This window comes from Gymnogyps californianus, chromosome 2, assembly GCF_018139145.2.
Source record: "Gymnogyps californianus isolate 813 chromosome 2, ASM1813914v2, whole genome shotgun sequence".
Lineage (NCBI taxonomy): Eukaryota > Metazoa > Chordata > Aves > Accipitriformes > Cathartidae > Gymnogyps > Gymnogyps californianus.
Window position 1 is genome coordinate 48,027,780 of NC_059472.1, and position 22,729 is coordinate 48,050,508.

A 22,729-nucleotide genomic window follows, 5' to 3' on the forward strand; every position below is an offset into this window, starting at 1 on the left:
CACACAAAAGTTAGGGCACAAACTCCTTAAGACAAAAGTCTTAAGATTTCATGTACCATGGATCTTTCTCTTTCCTCTGACAAAATTCTGCAGGTTGTCACTGTATTGATCTTCTAATGTCCTTCTCTATGTTTACAGCACAGAAACAAATCTTCTAAAATATCAAAAACACTAATAGAAGTGGAATACCAGAGAAGCATCTGTCAATTAATACTCAGTTATTACAGTTAATACAGTAAATCAATAGCTTTAATATGTAAAAATAAAGCAGTAATAACACTGCATCACATGTAAAATAAATGTTACCTTAATGTGAGATAGTAACAAGACATAAAGATACAGTACATTTTTGCTTCACAAACCCAAGTTCATGTCCATAGGGACCCTCTATATTACAGTCAGCTGAAGCTTCAAATTTAAGCCATATATGTATATAGTAGTTCAATGTTGTATTTTTATAGCTAGTTTTACACTCTGCTCAATAAAATAAATGACATACATCAAGTTACATAGCTGCTACTGGCAATTCAGAAACAATTTTGTGACAAAATGCATCAGTCAGTCTATCCATCTATCTGATACCCATTGCAATAACATCCATCAAAATACTACTGACAAATCTCTGTTTCAGAGCTGAAGGAGCAGAATTTCTCTCTCTCCTATGGAAACTCTTACTGGGAAATTCTTATGTCTATGCTTTGCATCAAAGTGACAATCAGGAAATTCTATGATGTGGCTATAGATCATTACTGTGTATACTGTATTTTACTGTACATAGAAATGTTCCGGTTCAACAGCTAGCAAGACTGGAGGATAGAGTAACCTCTTTTTGACTGTTTAAGTAAAAGGTCTTTTAAGTAAACATGCGGTTTTGTTATTACTATCACTTATTTGCATCACTACTTCACTGATTAACCAATAATTTTATATTTCTAGCTCAGACTTTTACGTGTCAAGTGACTTAGGCTTTTTACATTTATGATACAAAAATACTGATATGGAAGCCTGCAGAGTGTTTGGAGGCTGTTTGCCTGTGACTGAAGTGAAGGAAGTGATAAGCTCATCCCCTCAGCTTAAACAACTCTACTGGACCACGAGCTGTGCTGGGTAAAACAAAACGAAGCTATCAATAATGCCTATTGCATAAAAACCGTAGCGCAAGTATAGTGACTGAGACGAAACTGTAATGGGGTGGGGGCAATTCTGTATCTCCATTCTTTTTACCCTATATCTGAATAAACTCAACACACGTTAACAATACAGACCTGGATTCTTACGCAACTGGATCCTGCTGCCATCTCAGATGCACTCAGGCACATCCTGGGCAGCTGCCAACCCCATGGCACACATCTTCCCATTGGTGACAGCATTCTGCAGAAGAATGGAGAGATCACTGACTTGACCCTATCACCTAGCAACTTGTGGTAGCCAAGGTTAGTTGCTAAAGCAAGAAAGAAGAACAGCTACTTGATGTGAAGCTTACATTACCGGCTTTTAAAATACTTTTTTCGTGCAATGGGCAAACTGCTTATAGAGTGTGTAGATAATCACATATGAATTCAGCAAATTTGAAAGGACAAGCGTAGCCCAATTTTTCAGGAAATGTTTTCTGATTTGCTCTGTGGAGAGCTGTTGGGTCTGCTAGCCCTGACTCCCATTTCCAACTGTTCTGCACTAAAAGCAGCTCAAGCACGACGAGAGGGGCAGTGAAGGGGAAGAGAGGGGGAGGAAAGCACCACCGCTGAACAGCGGGCACGGCCGGGGTAGGCCAAGTTCCCGAGAGGCGCGGCGGTGCTCCCGCCCGCGGGACCCGGCCCTTGCCCGCCGTGTTCCGCCAAAGCCCGAGGTGGCGGGGCACAGAAAAGGTTATCCCCCGCCTGACGGTCAGGCACAACCGGAGCGCCTGGAGAGAGAGACGCCTTCTCCCCTCACCGCCCGCTTCTCCCCAACGGCTCTTCCCGCCCCGCCCTCACATGACGACCGCGAGGACCCTGGCGGACCCCAGCCACGCGGGGCCAGACCGCCTCGCACCGCTCCCCCCGCCCCGGTGATACAAACGCTCGTCCACGCACCAGCCAATCGGGCTCGCGGGCTCGCTTTTCTCTGGCCTCCAATTGGCCCGGAGCGCAGGGCGGCACCTCCGGTGACCCCCCCCCCCCGGCCCCCGCCGCCGGAGCGCGAGGCGGGCGGGCGAGCAAGCCAGCGGGCGCGCGCGCCCGCCCGCCGCAGTTCTGCAGTCCGCCGCCGCGCCGGGGCTCGCGCACGCTCCAACCGCCGCAGTAGCCGGGTCTCGGCGGGGCGGGGCCGGGCCGGGCCGCGCGGCTGCAGCGCGCTCCCCGCCGGTGCGGGTGGAGGTGGGAGCGGCGGGGCTGGGCTGGGCTGGGCTGGGCTGGGCGCGAAGGTGACTGCCCGCCGGCAGCGGGGATGCTGCTGCCGCCGCTACCGCCGCCGCCGCTTGTGAGGGGGCAGCAGGCGGGAGAGCGGGCGGCCGCGGGGCCCGGCGGCATGAGCAGCGGCGGGAACATTCCCCGAGCCCCGCGGCAGCGCTAGGGGCTTCTCCCCGCTCCGGCCGCCAGCTGCGAGCCGCGGCGGCGGGTTCAGCCCGCCCGGAGGCGCAGCGCGAAGGAAGGCAAGGCCCCCTCCGGCCGCCCGCGAAGGGGGCAGCCGGGCCGGCCACAAAGCACCGCTGCCGCCCTCCCTCCCTCCTCCTCGAGCCGCGGCGCTGCCTCTGCCGGCCCTCACCGGCCCGCCCGCTCCCGGGGAGGCGGCGGGAGGGAGGGAGAAGGCGAGCGGAGCCCCCTCGTCACTTTCTCGCTGCCCGATCCATGGGAGGAGCGGGCCGCCTCCCTCTGGGAAGCGCCGCCGCGGCTCGCCGGGATTGAGCGGAGCGGCCGGCCGCCGGCGCGGAGGGAGGATGCCACTGCTCCGGAAGGTGCTGCGGGTCTCCAATCGCTCCATGCTCGCCTTCATCTTCTTTTTCTCCTTCTCCTCCTCCTGCCTCTACTTCATCTATGTGGCCCCCGGGATCGGTGAGTCGGGAGCCGCCCCCTCGGGGCGGGAGGGGGGTGGGTGGGTGATGAGGGCGGAGGTGGGCGCCGCGGCCCAGCGGGCGAGGGGCGGCGGCGGGCGCTGCGGGACGGCCTCGGCGGTGCGCACCCGCCTCCCCCGGCCTGTCACGCCGGTACCGCGGCGGGGAGGGCAGGAGCGGCGCCGGGCGAGGGGCGTCTCGGGTGTCGAGACGCGAGCCCCCCTGCCGAGGGAGGGTCGGGGCGGCTGACAAGGGCCGTCGCGGCGGCGGTAACGTGTGTTAATCTCGCATCTTTGTTCTGTTGATTTCAAATGCTCTAGAAGATTCATCTGCCATCGCGAGGTAGGTAAATGCTGTTCTTGCTTCCCAGGCCGGAAAAGTGAGGCAAAAAAGCAGCTCACCGTTTCATCACGTTATAAATTAATGGTAGAAACCAGGAAATAACTGGAAAACTGCCTGCTGGAGTCACTTGAATGCATTCATCTTTTAAATCATTAGTAACTGCATTACTAATAAAGCATGTGTGAACAGAAATTAAGAACCAATTTGACTATTTGTTGTTTACTTCTGTCGGTGCGATCTCTTCACAGATTTTACAGTTTGTTAACTTCCACTCCTGCAGGAACCACTTCAGAGGGGAGACAAACAGTTTCTTTAAGAAAAGCTACATAAAATAACTGTGCAAGTCTGTGTCAGACAAAAAAATATGCTGTTTTCCTTAGTTCGCTCTTCTGCTGTTTCTGGGAGACCATCAGGCTTTTTTTCACTGGATGATCCTTTCAGAACTGGTTAGCCTTACCCCTGAGCTAAGGCAAGCGGTATCCTGTATGATGCTCTGTGGTGTTTCACTGTGTTGGCTGTCTGTTGGCTAGGCAGTGTTTTCCTTTTTTTCCAGGGAACATTGACACTTTCTCCTGTACTTGTCCTTGCTTACCAGGTGCTACCTAAATACCAGTGAAACCATCTTGCTGTTTGTCCTCAGTGCTTAAAACTCCTCTCTGCACTCATTACTACAAAACGTCCGCGTTGATTTGACCACTGAATCTGCAGGAGTTGTTTCCCGTTGACTGATGTCTTTATGCTGTTTGGCTTCGTCTTGTTCGCAATCTTCTATTTAGCTTGTAAACCCTTTCAGGGTGCAATTACTTCTCCCATACTTACAGCACTTCATACAATATTGACATCCCTGTCGATTATTACTACAGTTTAAAAAAATATAAAAAAATATTAGGGAATATGTCATGGGTTGGAGTTCTTGAGTTTCTTGTCTGTCAGTGTTTCCCCACTGAAAGGGATGTAATTTAGTCTTGTGAGAGAATGATGCTGCTAGGGTCCATTTAGACATCATAGTTCTATGAGACACTAGTGCAATATCAGAGTAGACTAATTACAAGCAGTTGGTGTATGATTTAGAAAGCAAAGTGCAGTTTCCACATCTTTATAAGTAAGTGAAACTTTTAACATCTTCCATAATGTGTGCAGCTGGAGTTTTACTTCATTATTTAAATGTTTCTTCTTCAATGGGTACCTTCTTACAAGTACATCCTCTTCTTACTAAACAAGGCTTATGCAGTATCTTGTTCAGAACCAGAGCCTCTAGTGATGAGACTTTTCTTTCCTGACTTCATCTTCCTGCTCAGCTATTGGAGTTTACATGTCTGTTCAGTTTCCTTTGTTCCAGAAATGAAATGAAATCAACAGTATGCACCAAAAGTATTCTTGAGGTAGGTTATTTAGGTCTGATCAACCTTAAGGAAAAAATCATACTCAAACTGGTGTCTCTTGCTATCTCAGATGTATATACTGCAGTTAGCCCTGTCAAGCTGTGGTTTAATGATAGAAAAATCTTCAGTGGTTACACGAGTTTGTGAGATTACGGCTCTTTCTGGCTACTGTTCAATGGTGTGCTGCCCTAACTGTATACAGTTGTGAACTCACCCAGCTTAAACATATCAAAACCCTACAATATTGGAGTTATTCTTTGTCTGTGGCACTTCTTGGATCCAGTTCGAAATGCTACCATGCTGTGCGGGTCTTACTGGGGGAGGGAATACAGAAAATGGTAAAGGAAAGGGCAATAGGAAAGTTTTACACTGGTAATCTAAGCCTGTCAGCTTGCAGATGTGATGCTGATTTCCCAGGAATCTGCTTCTGGAAACGTTACTGTGTAGAATGGAGAGAAAGAAGGTCAAATATTATCTTAAAACCAACAGGCATCCTGGCAGTATTCTTGGGGAAAATGTAAGTTGTAAGAATGGAAGATTTTAAAAAAAAACAGTAACACCCCACCCCCAAGTTTATAAGGCAGATGATTCATTTAATAATCCTATGCTGTATGCTCATGCCACTTGCATATTGCAATAGAGTAGAATATTTCAGTGTGCTTGCTCCTTTCGACTGAGTGTGATGAAATAGGTGTATCTAAGTCAAAGCTGATTGTGTGTGTGGAGAGGAGGAGGGCTTAAGATTGCTTATGGAAGTTCAGCCCCCTTACCTATTAGCAGCTTTTCATGAACTATATTCTGCAGTTAAGTCATAAATGGTTGGGATCTGTCATGATTTATGTGTACAGATATGTTTTAGTGAAGATACTTCGGTTCAGCAGAACACTTTCTTCCTCAACAAGCTACAAGGCACAGTGGCAGAGAGGAGGAAAGTTCTAATTGTGTTGTAGGAAACTGGAGCTGCTTCCTGGCTGGTTTCTCTTCATCGTGGTCAGAGGAACTAAAAAGAGAGGGAGACGCTGGACTCCCAAATGTTTTATGGAGCATCAGTGTACTGGAAGGTGAGAGGGGAAAAATAAGTGGGTTACGTAGCAGAATGGCTTCCTGAGACGTCAAAGCTGAGTAAAAATTCAAATTCTTACGGGCTAATAGAGTGGAATTCCCTCTTAGCAAGCAGTTAATGGCTTATCAAAGGGAGGAGATGTCTGCACAAGTAAGCCCTTAGCACTGGGAGAGTTCTCAAAGAGGTCATTATCACATTCCCTCTGTCCTTCATGCTAATTAGAAAATAAAGTTACTGCATTTTTTTAGTGAAATTGCAGATTTTGTGACAAATGCAGTTTGGGTCAATTTGGAATACTGACAGTTTGTTTAGAGGGAAAGATTTTAATTACTTATTTTAAGGTCTTTAATTATTTCTGTCTAATATTTAAATGTTTTTATTTGCACAATAAGTACTTGTATATCACTTTTTTTTTTTTTTTGAGGCCTCACAGGATGTTAGTTCTTTGGGAAACAGAAACTTTTATCCCATGTTTTTCAGAATATGAGGAGAGGAAAAGCATTTAAAATTCAGGTTGTCAGACACTGTTCTGTGTTTTGAGACTAAGACACATAATATTCCACAAAATATAAAAATACAGGGTTTATATGTTTGAGAAGAATTCATACACTATGTTGGGGTTTTTCATGTGGCTCCTTTCCCTTCTTCTGCAAGAACAGAAGATGGGATGAGGTAGAGATGGCCGCAACCCTACCTCAGCACCCTAGTGGTCTTTTGATAGTCAGAGGAGCTCAAACATGGAAGCAGATAGATTTCCGACTGCTGATTAGAGAAGACAGCTATTTTTCTGGTTTTAATTTTCCCTGTTTAATTGAGTGGATGTTTTGAAGCAAAACCTAGAGGGATAGGATGACAAGGTAAAATGGTAGAAAACATTTTAGATGTTTAAAATTTAAAAATCTCATTTAAATGTTTAAATGATACTTCTGTGTGATAGTCTCAAGTATTTGATGGAAGCAGATAACAGGTGCTACTTCTCCAGAAAGACCACTTCTCTGACAGTACTTCATCTGGTGCTCCTCTTGTGCATGAAATGAAAAGATACAAACTGAAGTTGCTGGTTTTGAATTAGTCAATGAAGACGGCCTGTGATTCTGAAACGTCCCTGGAAGTTACAAATATCCATGTGTACTGCAGTTAGAGACTGAAGAAGCTAGCTGAGAGCAGGAATCTTTGGCACCAGTACGTTCTTGTTCAGTGTTGTAGATAACAGTACTGATAAAAGGGACTTGAATAGTCGATGTCTGGTGCTGACAGCTATTCAGAACACATATTTAGGTTCAAGTTTACATCATGGAAAGGATCTGAAGATGAGGAGAATAAGACAAAGTAGCAAGGCAATAGTGACCAAGAGAGAGCATTGGCTGATCTTATTTCACTGCCAAGCCAATCTAAGTATTGCCAGAGATTTTTTTTCTTTGCTTTTCCCATTTTCTATCAGCATCATAACTGAAATCACATTGGACAGTATAAGTGATCTCAGAAAATGATCTCTTACTCATCTCGGGGTTATTCCTTTCTGTCTGACTCCAGCAGAGAACATTTACCAGATTGGGTGGAAAAGTACCTTAGAGCTCTCAATATTGTTGTCAATTCCAGTCTCACTTGGCCAGTTTGGACATGATGACCTTTGTAGTTCTCATAAGAACTGGTTATGGAACAGTGCAGCGGTCAGCGAAGATGCAGTCTGTCTTTGACATCAGTAACTGGAAATCCTGAACGGTGGAATGAGATTGAGGAGGAAGAAACAGCTACTGTTTTCTGGTCTTCTGCTTCTCTTAAAACTTTACTACTTCTCTGGCAATCCTAACCAAAGGGCAGCTGTGCAGGCTAGGTGGAACTTGGAAACATCTCCATTGATTTAGCTCACAATTTGATATCAATCTATTTCCTATTCTGTTACTATGAAATAATATTCCTAATAAGAAGGGGTGATATCACTCCTTTTTGAACTTGTGCAGAAATGGAAGCTGAAAATGCTATCAGCAAGATAAATGGTTGCCAGTGCTTCCAGATGCTGAGCCCATAGATATGGGCACAGCCTTTGTGCTAATATTCTTTGTTCCTGGCATCTGTGGCAGTTGTGGTATTTCTAAAGACTTGCTGTTTGATCACAGAATAATTTAGATTGGCAGGGACCTCTGGAAGTCATCTGATCCAACCTCCTGCTGAAAACAGATCCTAGTAGATCGGATTGCTCAGGGCCATGTCCAGTTGAGTTTTGAATAACTCCAGGGATGGAGATTCTGCAGTCTCTATGGGAAACCTGTTCCAGTGTTTGACAACTGTAAGAAAATTGTAATAATGTAATAGTAATTTCCTGTCTTGCACCTTGTGTTCATTGCCTTGTGTCTTCTCTCTGTGTACCTCCAAGTGTTCAATTTCATCTTCTCTATACACTTCTACTGCATAGATGAAGGCAGCAAAAAAATTCATCCTCCCCTTAGCCATTTCTACTTAAGACTGAACAAACCCGTTTCTTTCAGTTTCTGCTCGTACATCATATGCTCCATCTTGGAAGCTTTATTCTGGGCTTGCTCTGGTATGTTAATGTCTGTCTTTTACTGGGATCCCCAAACTGGACACAGTACCCCAAATATGGTTTCACAAGTTGCGAATAGAGGAGAATGGTTGCTCCTATCGATCTGCTGGTTATGCTGTTGCTAATACAGGACAGCATACTGTTGACTGTGTTTGCCACAATGATACACGGATGGTAATACCTTGTCTGAGGGTTTTGTAATAAAGCCTGTGTCTGCAGGGCAGTAGGTTTAATGCAGCTCAAGGGCTGCACTAAAATAGAAATAATACAACTAGCCTGTTTAAAACAAAACAAATCTTTGTTACTCTCCTCTTTGATGCTGTGTGGAAATACCATCTGATAAAACGCTGATGGGTTTTGCAGGATGTGGTAGGTGTTCACGTTTTTTCTTCTGCTATCGCCACCTTTTACTCCTTTTTAGGGAATTGTTCTTGTGGGTCTCACAAGTTTCTTGAGTGAATGAAACTTGTCTGTCCCTTTGTTTCATAATTTCTGCAGGGAAATGTCTGTACTACAGACCTGGTTGTTGTTTGGGAGCTATTTTCAGCTATAGTCTTTATTAAGGTTCAACTGTTACTAAAAGCTTCATTTGGAGGCAGGAGTAATTTCATTAGCTGCAGTGGTCTTTTGCTTGCTTGCATTGCAGTTTTTCACTTTAGTTCCACAAATTACAACCAAAGTCTTTAACAGAAAAATTCTAGTCAACTTTCTGATTAATAGGGTCTTCCCTTTTTTTCTTGTGCAAAGAGGAGTATGAGGTTTATTCTTCTGCTTGATTGCTGATTTCCAGTGATCAAAAGTTCCTTGGCATTCTGGCTAATGGCTTGAGCTCAATATGAACTCAGTTTAATGGGTAAGCTTTCTGCCTTATTCTGGGAGGTGTAAAGATCTTTTTCCGTGGTGTTGGCTCAGCACAGTCATTCCTAACACCTGATGCTGAATAAATTATTGCAGTTCAGTCATTCATGACTGTCTTTCACTTTTACCAACAGATAAGCTTTGACTAAACACGCATATTTTTTTTTTGAATCGGTTGTTTTGCATCTTTATCTGATAGTTTTCCTAAAGCCCTTAGGTGTGCTCTGTTATTAGTCAGGGAACTTGCCTGCGTAAGATTTCATTCAATATTCATTTTGTGGTGTTGCTCTTAGTCACAAAAGGGAAAAAAATACAGGCGCTTATGGTGTGCAGCTAACTTCACAAGGACAGAGTAATTATGAGACCTCATGTGATATGAATTTTCACCTAAGCTACCCAGTTACTTGAATGTATTCTCCTGTTGAGGAGGAGAAACTGTATGCCCTGTAAACATTTATTTCAACTATGGTGCTTTACTGACATGGCCAAAGCTTTAACCATTTCCACATCTCTCTGTGGTGAAAGACAACTTATCTACTGGCTTTTCATTAATAAGACTGTTTCTACAAGTGACTATCTCTGCTTGCTTTTCTACAGCTCTTGGTCTGTTGTGGGTAATCTTTTGTATTCAAATTATGCAATGATATTATGGGGAGCAGCATGCAATGATTGTGCACCGTGTGGGATCCAGTGCTGGATTCTTGTGAATACAGTGCAGAGATTGGTTTCAGGACTTTCAGATACAAAAGATGCTTCTTTGCAAGGTATCCCCAATGGTCAGTTCACTTTCCTAAGTTTGCAGTTGTCCTTCTTTACCTTCACTTTATTGTGCGTGTATTCTTTTTTTAATTTAATTTATGATAATACTTGGAATATTTGATTTACAGATACTACGGTTTTCTATTTTTCTCAGTAACTGAACTCATTAAATCAAAATTCTGGAAGAATTAACAAGGCTTAGGCTTAAAATGTCAGTATAAAATGTCCAAAGTCGGCCTGCCTAGAACACTCTTCATTGAACAAATGTCTTAATGAAATTTAATTATGTATTTTAAAGTTGGAGTTGAAATTTTGCTAAAATAGTAGACATTCAAGGAAAAATATTTACTTTCCTGATTGAATCTGCCTTGAGTGGAGGGAAAAAACAAACAAAATTAGTATCTAAGTTGTATTGTTGGTGGTTACAGCAATTTTGACTTTTAAATTTCTGTAGGATACTGTTTCAGAATTAGCTATTAAATTATTTCTGACTAGCTATGTAATCAACTAATAGCCCGAGACTGGCAGATAGAATAGTATCAAATGTGTTTGAAATTGTATTGAACATTGTATCATTTATCATGCTTAAACATATTGCTAGAGAAAGGAATTTTGATTTAATTTTTTTTTCTTCACCCGTAAATGGAGACTTGATCCATGAGATTTCCTCTTTTACTGGCTCCAATAAACAGTGAACTGACATTTATTCAATTCCTCAAACTTGCAGTCAGAGGACTCATCCATTTGGCATGTCCTTTGTGGCCGTGAGTATACAGAGTGTGTCTGGAGTATTGAAAAAACACCACCACTAAAAACAATTTTGAAGCCTCTCTGTTGTAACTGATACAGATTCGTCCATCTGCACCATATGAATGATCCCTATTAGCCTCCAGAAACATCGGTAGTTTTTGGTATTTTCAGTAGATTGAGGTGATCTGTATCTTTCTAATATATTTTCCTTACAAGGAGGTATACATGTGTAGACTCAAATGCAGTCTCACCATCCCTATGAAGTAAATTTGGATTTATTGTTAAATTACAAATAGTGCAAAACTGATATTAAATATTCAAAAACAAATCAAGTGAAAAATATGTTTCAAGGCATACATTTTTTTGCTTTTTTCTGGTTGTTGCATATGTTTTAAAAACAACTTCTGATTAACAACAAAGGTGTAAAAATAAATAAAATCCTATGGAAGTTGAACACTTACTATAGGAGTGTCTATGTTCACTGTAAATTTCAGTTTGTGAATAGGAGCCAGTTTACATTCAGTCTTACATTACTTTGGGTATCGTCCTTTACTGCAAAACTGTTTAATGAATCTGTTTTACAGACTAAAGTCCCTATCCTGTAGTTGTGAAAAATATTCCTAGCTCCTAGAATCGTGACTGTGATGTTTTAGAAACAATCTTCAGCTGAGCTCTACTTACTGTATATTTAGATTAGTTTTTAGAATTTAAACTTTAACACTTCTGTGTTAATTTGCCATGCATGAACTCTTCCAATAGTGTATTTATAACTCTAGTATTACTGAGAATAATATCATATAACCTTGAGATGAGAAGAGATCCATGTGGGACTTGTTCTAGAAATGTCCCCATGAGATGATTCCCCATTTACAATTACTAGTGGAGAACTTTCTGTTAACGCATTCGAATCCATGTCAATTTTAATGCAATGTGTTGAATGTGCTTTTCAGAAGTCCTGTGAAAACTGGTGTTGACTAGCAGATCAGTAACTCCAGGGGCAATGGTTATTTGACAAGACCTTTTTCTGTAAAGCTGTGTTTATTGCATTTGAATTTTGCAGCGTCTCTGGATTTTCTATGAAGTATCTCCTATCTGAGCTTTTCAGTATTTTCCCTCCCCCAGAAGATCAGTGTATAATGTTGCTACAGCTGCTCTGATGATCATCGTCTCACTTTTTAAGTATGGGGGGTGTTAACTTTTTTTGCTAATTGCTTTGAAAGCATTCTTGAGATAAGGCTTTTTTCTTCTGTGGTTTTTTTTGCAGTTGGTTGTTTTTTTTTTTTTTTTTGTACGATAAAAGCTGTATTTTAAAATGAAATTTGTGATCTCCAAGTCTGTTCATCTTTTCTTCTTTGGCATTTAAGAAATCATAGTTTGTAATCTAATAATGTTTTTCTGACTATCTTGTTAAAATAATCACAGTTCTAACTTCCTACTGTTCTTCAGAATGTTAGTCATTGATCCAGTTTTAACTTCAGTTGTTCTGTTGTATACTTTACTACATTGATTGCTTCTAAGTGCATGGCACATTGTTTTGGCTTTGCTTTGGTGTATATGTACAGCATGATAAATTACTAAGTTTCTATATAAAACTGAGTTTTGTGCTTTTTCTGTGAAACTAAGGGATGATAAATTAATGCAGTGTTGTGAGAAATGCTTTAATTTTTCGTGTACTGCTTGGAAGGAGCTTGATTCCCTAATGGAGAATGATCTGTGAATGAGACTTTTTTTCTTTAAAAAAGGTGTAAATAGTCCTTAGGTGAATATTTAAATAAGAGGAAGTTACCTGATGTAAAACATTGAGCCATTTTAACAGGTATTTTTATATTTTAAGAATTAATGCATTCCCCCCCCCAATGGTCTTGTTTTCAGTCTAACACATAAAACTATTAATAACTAGTGAGCTATAAAAACTGGAGACAAAAAATGATCCATCTGGTATTTTTAACATCTCCTCTGAAATACCGGATGATCCCTTTAATGCCCTAATGTGCTTTATCAGAATGAGTTTTAAATAATGCCCTAAAACCAGGACTTTTGATGACTGACGTGTGGCTGTGTGTCCATGATTGCTGATACAGATCTGGATCAATTGCTAGTGAAAATTTCATCTGAATTAGGTATGAGCTCGTGCTCACACTGCTGTTGCTTTAGGTAGAACATTGAGTATGGTGTTTATTCCAAGGTGTCCTATATGGGTGTGTTGTTTTATATCCTGCACTGCATTTCCCATTTGCTTACCTTGTAAATTGTGTGACAGTCTGGATTCTATATATTTCTTGAATCAGTGCTGTGTCTTTCTTACAGTGGACCATGTACAGTGAAATAAGGAGAATATGAATAAAACTAGTTCTAGGTGGTACGTTGTTAGAAGTTTTCTTCAGTTAAATGTGAAATTTTGCCTTCCTGGTTTCTGCATTGCCTTGCACTGTGACAGGAATGATGGTTGGCACAAATACAGAAAGACAATAGTGGAGGAAAATCACAGAATAGTTGAGACTGGATGGGACCTCTGGAGGTCATCTGATCCAACCACCCTGCTCAAGCAGGCCACCTGGAGCCAGTTGCCCAGGACCGTGTCCAGACGGCTTTAGAGTATCTCTGAGGATAGAGACTCTGCAACCTCCATGTGCAACCTGTGCCAGTGCTTGGTCACCCTCACAGTAAAGAAGTGTTTCCTGATGTTCAGGTGAAACCTCCTGTGTTTCAGTTTGTGCCCATTGTCTCTGGTCCTGTCACTGGGCACTACTGAAAAGAGCCTAGCTCTGTTCTCTTTGCACCCTCCCTTCTTATACATTATATACATACACACCCATCCTTTATATACATTAATATGTTCCCCCTAAGCCTTCTCTTCTCCAGGCTGAACAGTCCCGGCTCTCTCAGCCTTTCCTCATAGGAGAGATGCTCCAGTCCCTTTGTCTTCTTCATGGCCCTTTGTTGGACTCTCTCCAGTATGTCCATGTCTCTATTCTACTATGGAGCCCAGAACTGGACGGTGTACTCCAGGTGTGACTTCACCAGTGCTGAGTGAGGGCTGGGAAGGATCACCTCGACCTACTGGCAACATTCTTTCTAATGCAGCCCAGGATGCCATTGGTCTTCGTTGCAGCAGTGGCACATTGCTGGCTTATGTTCAACTTGGTGTCCACCAGGACCTGCAAGGCCTTTTCTGCCAAGCTGCTTTCCAGCTGGGTGGGCCCCAGCATATATTGGTGCCTGGTGTTGTTCCTCCCCAGGTGCAGGACTTTGCACTCCTCCTTGTTGAACTTCATGAGGTTCCTTTCAGCCCATTTCTCCAGCCTGTTGAGGTCCCTCTGGATGGCAGCATGGCCCTCTGTCGTATCAGCTACTTATCCCAGTTTTGTGTCATCAGCAAACTTTCTGAGGGTACACTCTGCCCCATCATCCAGATCACTAATGAGGATGTTTGTTAAACAGGACTGGACCCAATATTGACCCCTGGGGTACACTGCTAGTCACTGGCCTCCAACTAGACATCATACCACTGATCCTCACCCTTTGGGCCTGGTCAGTCATCCTCCTCACTGTTTGCTCATCCAGCCTGTACATCAACAGCTTATCTATGACAGTCTTACAGGATACAGTGTGAAAGGCCTTACTGAAGTCCTGGTAGACAATGTCCACTGCTCCTTCTTTATCTGCCGGGCCAGTCATTTCATCACAGAAGTTTATCAAGTTGGTCAAGCATGAATTCCTCTTGGTGAAGCCACGCTGACTACTCCTAGTGATTTTCTTGTCGTTCACGTACCTGAAGAATGGTTTCCAGGATTAGCTGCTCTATCACCTTCCCAGAGATCATTCGGGCTGACCAGTCTGTAGTTCCATGGGTCCTCCTCCTTGTGCTTCTTGAAGACAGGAGTGGCATTTGCTTTCCTCCAGTCCTTGGGCACTTCTCTGAGTCGCCATGATTAATCAAAGATTGTCAAGAGTGGCCTTGCAATGACATTTGCCAGCTCTCTCAGCACTCGTGGGTGCATCCCGTCAGGGCCCGTGGACTTACGTATGTCTGGTTTGCTTAAGTATTCCTTGACCTGATCCTCTTCCACCAAGGGCACATCTTCCTTGCTCCAGCCTTTCCCCTTGGTCTCTGGGACCTGGGGTTCCTGAAGGCTGGTCTTGCTTGTAAAGACTGAGGCAAAGGTGGCATTCAGTACTGCATCCTTTTCCATGTCCCCATCTCATTTAGCAATGGGTCCACATTTTCCCTGGTCGTCTTTTTATCACCTGTGTACTTATAGAAACCCTTTTTGTTGTCTCTGGCCAGATTAATTTCCATTTGGGCTTTAGCTTTCCTAACTGCATCCCTGGATGCTCGGACATTATTTCTGTATTCCTCCCACGTTACCTGTCCCTGCTTCCACCTTCTGTATGCTTCCTTTTTGTGTTTGAGTTTGGCTAGGAGCTCCATGTTCATCCATGCAGGCCTCCTGGCATTTTTGCCTGATTTCTTATTCATTAGGATGGAACTCTCTTGAGCTTGAAGGAGGTGATCCTTGAATATTATCCAGCTTTCTTGCCACCCTCTTCCTTCAAGCACCTTATCCCATGGGACTCTTCCGAGCAGATCTTTGAAGAGGCCAGAGTCTGCTCTCTTGAAGTCCAGGGTTGTGAGCTTGCTTTTCCTTCTCCTTCTTGCCCCCGGGATCCTGAACTCCACCATCTCATGGTCACTGCAGCCAAGGCTGCCTTTGATCTTCACATCCCCAGTGAGCATCTCCTTCTTGGTGAGTGTGAGGTCCAGCAGAGCACCTCCCCTTGTTGGCTCCTCTATCACTTGTGTCAGGAGGTTACCATCAGTGCACTCTAGGAACCTGCTGCACTGCTTTATCTGGCTGTGTTGTCTCTCAGCAGATATTGGCGTGGTTGAAGTCCCCCTTGAGGATCAGGGCCTGTGAATGTGAGGCTGTTTTCATATCTGTCTGTAGAGGGCATGATCCACTTGTTTTTCCTGGTCAGGTGGACTGTGGCAGACACCCACTATAATGTCACCTTTAATCCTAACCCATAAGCTCCCAGTTGGCTCCTTTTGCATGCCCAGGCAGAGCTCCATGCACTCCAGCTACTCTTTCACATAAAGGGTGACTCCTCCTCCTCATCTTCCCTTTCTGTCCTCCCTAAACAGCCTGTATCCCTGTGTTGCAACACTCCAGCCATGGGAGTCATCCCACCACGTCTCTGTGATCCCAATAAGATTGTAGCCCTGGAACTGCACACAGATCTCTTAAGTCATCATGTTTATTCCCCGTACTGCGTGCATTAGTATACAGGCACTTGAGGGACACCCCAGCAGGTTAAGGGTCATATTCATGATGACATAGGTAAGGTTTGTGGAAACCCATGCCAAGCGCAGGAAGATGACTAGTAGTAAAGTACGAAAGACAGCTGAAAAGAGGGTTGCTGTGGAAGTCATGAAACTCTAGCCCTTGGTATTCTGCTGTCAGTCTTCCACCCTCACCACACTAGCAGAAAAGATGTATTCTCTGTTACGCTTCTGGCCGTTGTGGATTATCTTGAATGCTTTGTTGCTGTTGCTGCTGGTTGATGTGACATGTGAACTGTACTCTTTTTCACAGGTCTTTGCTGACAAACCTGTGCCAGTAGATGAGATTTATTTTTAGGACTAAATTAATATCTTTGATTTTTGCCTGATGCTTTTAGCTTCTGAACTAATTGGCTGCTCAAGCATCTGCTACTACCTAAGCAGCTGTTGAATGACAGTGGAATAAACTGATCAGGTCTGTACTCCTTGTAACTATGATTGTGCTGGAGACCCAGGCAGCTGGTACAAAGAGGGCACAGAAAGGAAGATGTTTCATTGTGTTTATGTATTTGAGTAGAGCTGGATGGCGAGTTGACAAGCAGATCAGCCAGGCAGAGGAGGTGTTGGATTGGGGTAGACTACAAGAATAGCTTGATGAAAACATGGCAAGGCTAGATCTTCCTGTTAGCAAGAGCAGTTCTTGAATACTTAGGCCAAGGTGGCAGCAGACTTTACCTGGTTGTTTTTTTAATTCTCTCTTTTCATAATGCCTGCTTTTGAGAGAAATGTCTTTTCTAGCTTTGTCTCTCACAAAGATCTGGTGTGTGTGTTCTAATTTTTCTCCTCTTTGTCAGAAGAAGGAATTTGGTCTTCAACAAAGGGGAGATGGAGATGCTTTTGCAGAAAATCTGTTTTATCAAGGTTTATGTCTGCATTATCTGGACTACAGTAAAGTTTCCCATAGGAATTGAGAACAGTTTTATGGACTTGTTTGAAGGTCTTAGTCTCAGTTCTGTACTGTATCAGGTTCCTAGGACTGCAACAGTAATGTTTAAGTAGATTTTTCTAGTAATCCTTGCAGTGACTTCCAGAGCAAATCTTTCATCTCAACCGTGTCGGGAGCAATGCTGGAGAGTATGCTCGCTGGCTGCACAGTGTCCGTAATTTCTGTCGCTGTGTACGTAGTAAGTGACACCTATCTATCTAACAGCTGATGTGTTTGCAATCAATGTGATTTGGTAGCAGCCAGAAAGAAATTCCCAAGGCTGGTGAACATGTAAGTAGAAGAAAAAGCACTGATCTTTCTCATTAAGAAAGATGGTATCATTCTTAGGAAGTTTGAAGATAGGGGCTAGTAGTGTCGATGATGAAAAAGGAACAAGAAGCAGCTAATGAAATGATTTATGGGCAATCAGAAAGAGGCCTAAGCATAGGTCTCCGGAGACACGTGCTTTGGATTTGTGACCAAAACAGTGTTGACAAACACAATGTTTTAGCTACTGCTGCATAGTGCTTGCACAGTGTCAAAGCTTTTGTGTTTCCCACTCTGTCCCCCACAGTGAGTAGGCTGGGGGTGGGCAAGAGGTGGGGAGGGGATGCAGCTGGCACAGCTGGCCTGTAGTGACCAAAGAGATATTCCATACCGAGTAATGTCATGCTCAGCAATAAAACTGGTGGTTTTTTTCCCCCAAAGTAGCTGTTGCTTGGGGACTGGCAGGGCATCTGTCTCCTGGTGGTGAGTTTGGTTGGGTTTGGGTTTGGTTTTGTTTTTCCTCACTTTTGCCCTTCTGATTCTTTCCCCCATCCCACTGCAGGGGAGTGAGCAAGCAACTGGGTGGGGGCCTACCTGCAAGCCAGGTCAACACCACACCTGATACATGTGAATTAAGGTTATGTTTCTATAGACCTGCTGTTCTGCAGTGTTAAAAACTCAAGTGACTTTGGCTTTTGGTCTCATGTTAAAAAGGAGAACACAGCACACAATCTTCCAGAGGTTATCTCTGAAATCAGTATTTACTAACTGATTTATATTAAAAAAGAACTTTTATTTTAGTGTTGGAATAGGAAGATATTGAAGAGAAGAGCTGTATGGTAATATGTGGGGAAAAGAGAAGGGAGGATACCAATTTGAAATATGTTAAAGTTTGGAGAAAGTCATTCTTTGTTAATTAGGAAAACTTTATCCTATTTGAAAGGCAAAAATCCACTTAGTTTTACTTTCAGGGAAGTTTTGAATTTTGAAATTGTTTGTTTGAAGGTAAGTAATTGTTCTTGGAGGAACAGATCAAATTGCCTTTATGTTGATTCCTAAAGGAGAAGGTTTCTTGAGTGGGTAACTTCATATGTGAACTCAAGAATTGTACAGATTCCCTGAAATGTTTAATACAGACACCCTAAAAAACCAGAATTTGAATGGAGAACTGCAAATGTAAGAAAATAATTGGAACCCCAGAGTGCTACTTTACAGTGAATTGGGTTAAAATTTTGAGAAGTTTTTGTGCAAGTTTTCTGTAAGGAAATCTGAACGTTATCTGTTCTCTTGGATCCCAGTAAGAACCATTCTTGTTGGATTTCCTACCTCTGTCATCAGGCCAAGGTTGTAGGTTTTCTGTTTTGTTTTCTTTCTGTTTTAGCCAGGGGGTGTTGAGACAATTTCAGGATCTTAGCAGCTGAGTAACTTTTACACACATGTAATCTCTTGTTAACCAAAACAGCTAGTCATGCTGGCCAAGAGTTTGAGAATTACATGCCATGCATAGCACCTGACATGTTCAGAACCTGTCTTTTAAGTGATAATATTCCTTGTTTTAATAAGGAGTTCTTTGAAAGCCAGGAGAGCCCCTCCATTCATTCTTTTAAAAACAAAGACATTATTGTAGGGTTTGCAAATAATATTCCTTAAAAGATTATGTTGGTATTTGTATCCCTGTGGGTGTCGGTAGTATTGTTTGCTAATGTGGTGGAATTAGTCATTGTGTTTTTCTCTGGAAATACCCCAATCCTTTATAAACAGTTCTCTGTAGTCTCTGTGTTGGGCTGTAATAAGATATCAACTGATCGGGAGTTATTTGTGTCATGCCACTGATGCTGGGTCATCTGATGAAGTGGAGTTCCTGAGATAATTTTCTAACTTTCTTTAATCTCTTTAGGCCAGATTAAGATTAGTCTGTTGTTTTTCTGGTATGATTAGTTCTTTCCTCCAAAGTCTCAGAGCATTTTTTGGTTAGGGTGGTTGCTAGTTACAGCGAGCCAAATATCTGCCAGACGAATGGGTGCTTAACATAGGTGAAGTGACAGATGATCCCTTTGATCCTCTTTGCTACCCACAGTAAAAACTGTTCTGCAAAGGGAATTTGTCCTTGCCATTACATTATTTTTTGTGAGTCCTGGATAGACATTTGCTTACTCAGACATAAATGCAGCTTCTTTTCCAACTTACTGTATTCTCTTTAGGACAAAGAATTGTCTTGAGATCAGATTTGGGGCTTTGAGTGCAAGGTTGAGACAGAGGAATATTTCATGCTGCTGTTGTTAGCGAGTCGCTTAATTACTCAGAATGTTGATTTACCCATCCTTGATGCCTATAATAAATATTTCACATATAATTATCAAACATTAATACTTTGAGATTGGCAGTGATTTGTAGCAGTTGTATAACAAAACAGCTGTTGGGGGTGAATGAATAGCAGTACATTTTGACTGAAAGTTGTGTTAACTAATGAGTAAAAAGGGGGACTATTCTGTGGGACTAAAAGATTCTCTAGACATTTTTTGTCCTGTACTTCTGTGATGTATATGTAAATGCCTATATGAGGGATGTATCTACATATGAAAACCTTTTTATTGGTAAATTCAATTGTTTCTTGGCACTGTCAGTTGCTTTTTGTAAATTAAAGAGAAATGAAAGTGTCATATAAAGCGTGTATTGACATTTTATAGTTTTGGGTTTTTATATAGACCTGTGGTTATGAATCCATTTTATTCTTTTGTTTTGTTGCTGTTAGGTTTCACTCTTTCTGGATCTTCATCTCGAAGGATTAATGTTCACTAGCCATGGATGCAGACATAGTAACAAATATTGAACACATTATAAATGGATGTTAGAATAATTTGGAAATACCTTATTTTAATTCAAATTCAAAATTGCTTTTTGTTTTATCAGCAAACACGTATCTCTTTATGGTGCAAGCTCGTGGTATAATGTTGAGAGAAAATGTAAAAACAATAGGACACATGATCAGATTGTACACTAACAAAAATACTACATTGAATGGCACAGGTAAGAATATTTCTTATTTAATTTAATTTTTAAAAGAGCTTTATGAAAAAAAAAAAAGCCAAACCTTAATGACATAGCTTGATTATGAAAACCTAGACCCAAGTCCTACTTCTCCGTAACTGGAGTGAAGGCCAAATAGTTACTGTTTATCAGTTCACTTTAGTAGGAAATATTTGTCATAGCTGTAACAAAGATACCTTAATTTAATTACTGTTCCTTTAGTGCAGTGAAATGTTCTTTTTTTTAATCATGCTGCTAGGAATTTGTTACTTACAAAGTTAATGCTCTCACCTGTATGATGATATGTTACAAATTCAGTGGATAACATAGGTTTTTACAAAAATTAATTCCTCTTTTTAAGATTATCCTGAAGGAAGCAATTCTAGTGACTGTGTTGCTCAAACACCAATGTATCTTCCAGAAAACTTCACTTACTCTCCTTACCAGGCTTGTCCAGAGAAGCTGCCTTACATGAGTAAGTTTTAAACTGACCTTAATGTTTATCTACTAAATTGGATTGTACTTAAAACAAAATACAATTATTTTAATATAAAATGTAATTGTAATGAGTCCAAATATATAGCAGAAAACAATGAATAAAATGCATCTGAGATGGACAATAATGCTTAGCAGAATTTTGCCTGTCACTGTTGTATCACTAAAGCTTTTGGCCTCTTTTCAAATCACCCAATGTGTTTTAAATTTTATTTACAAATCATTTTACTTTCTACAAATTAAATACTAAATGTTTTTATTAATATGTAGGAATACTCTAACTTCATAGGAAGTACCCATTCAGAGTTGCATATTTTGAGGAATAGTTAAAAATTTCCTTTTTGGAAATGGTATTCCTAATACAAAGATTCATGAGCCAGAAACTAGTTCTCAAATCTTCATCAGCTAATCACAGTTACCTCAATATATAGGAAACTGAACAAGATGGTGTAGTGAAGTGAGAATTGATGGAGGTAAGAAAGTGCTAAAGCCCTGTCATAATGAGGAGTAGTACTTATCTAACAAGTGAAAAGTTGTGATCCTCAGGAAATTTTAAAATTAAGCTTTCAAACCCAGATGTTTAAGATCCCAAGCTATTAAATAGAACTTGATTAGGTAACCCTAACTTTATTCGTCTTTGAGCTTAGAATCTAAACTTCTAATTATTTTGTTTAAAAGTGTTTAGTTGCAGAGGAGTGTCATGCAGAAATAAGAAACAGAGTTGAGTACCTTGGCACCATTGCTGTTTTGGTTTGCTGGGTTTTTATAAAACCTGTAATATCACAGCTGTCCTAAGTAGCAGTATCCCAGTGTATGTAGAAGGTCTTATAAGCAGGTATTGCACAATTAAAGCAGTTACACAAACTGAGATTGGAAGAGTTCCTTGATGTAATTCAGTGTGCTTAACCTGATTTAATAATGTGGCTGAAAGGCTGTTGGCATGACTTTTTTATCTTCTTTCTGTAGACAAAGTATTGTTAAGAACTGTAAGTTTTCATGTGAATTCCCCTTTCCTGCAAACTTGCCATTGTTCAGATTCAGACAAAATTCTGGGCATAATTTACTCTCTTCCAGCTTGTAGAGAAAGCAACCCTTAAAGACCAAGATGTGTTAGGTAGGAGACCAGTTTTGAACATTAAAAAGAAAGAGGCAAATCACTGCTGGTGGTGACTGCTTTACCTTGACCTTCCCCACTGATTGTTTGCTGTTAGAAATAGTTCTCGTATTTAACCTTTGTAAAATTGCAGTCCCTTGGCTAAAACAGGGTTCCTTCTTAGAAACTGCTACTGAGTTTTCAGCTTTTTTCTCTATGTTAGGAGTTGTTACATTATCAGAGTTGCTGTAGGAAGCAAGGGATGATTAAGTTTAAATGCTTTTTTATGCTCTGCATTTGGAAGAAATCATAACCTGAGTCAGTAATCCATGGAATTACTTCAGTTCTAGTACATGTTTTGTAGACAGACCTAGTATTTTTGAGTGAAGAACTACTAGTAGCATTAGTATAGATCTCAAAGCTAATTAGTTAAATTGAAATGTCTCATTTGGTGTCAGAATGTACCAACTAGAGAAGAAGAATCAACAACTCTCTGTAAATAAGTGTAAATATGTTACCAGAAGTGACTGTTCATTAGTATCTGTTATGCTAACATGTTTATTTTACTTGCTGTATTTAAAATCAAATGAGTAAACTACTGATTTGTAAGAGAGAAAATTTGGAATAGTTTCTGAAAATATTTGTGATGCCTTCCAGAATTTTAACCCCTTGTCTTTTAGGCTAACACCTCACTTAAGCTGTGGGCTGTCATTCAGCATGAGCAAGTAATTAAGTATTTAATATAGCAGTTCAGATCCATATCATACCAAACAATGTTGCTGACAGCCACACTGAATTGCTGATCATTTTTTCTTCAAAGAAAAATAGTGGATTTTATTAGGCTAATCTAGATT

General features: G+C 41.6%; 1 protein-coding gene across 1 annotated transcript in view; it reads left to right on the plus strand.

Moving 5' to 3' along the window:
- The first annotated feature begins 2,963 nt into the window (after positions 1–2,963).
- B4GALT6 (beta-1,4-galactosyltransferase 6) overlaps positions 2,964–22,729 on the plus strand; it is a 32,636-nt gene continuing 12,870 nt past the window's right edge. Inside the window, exons 1-3 of the mRNA XM_050892186.1 lie at positions 2,964–3,029; positions 20,171–20,287; positions 20,649–20,762. Coding sequence (XP_050748143.1) covers positions 20,188–20,287; positions 20,649–20,762 — 214 coding nt within the window. The 5' untranslated portion in view covers positions 2,964–3,029; positions 20,171–20,187. The remainder of the gene's footprint in view (positions 3,030–20,170; positions 20,288–20,648; positions 20,763–22,729) is intronic.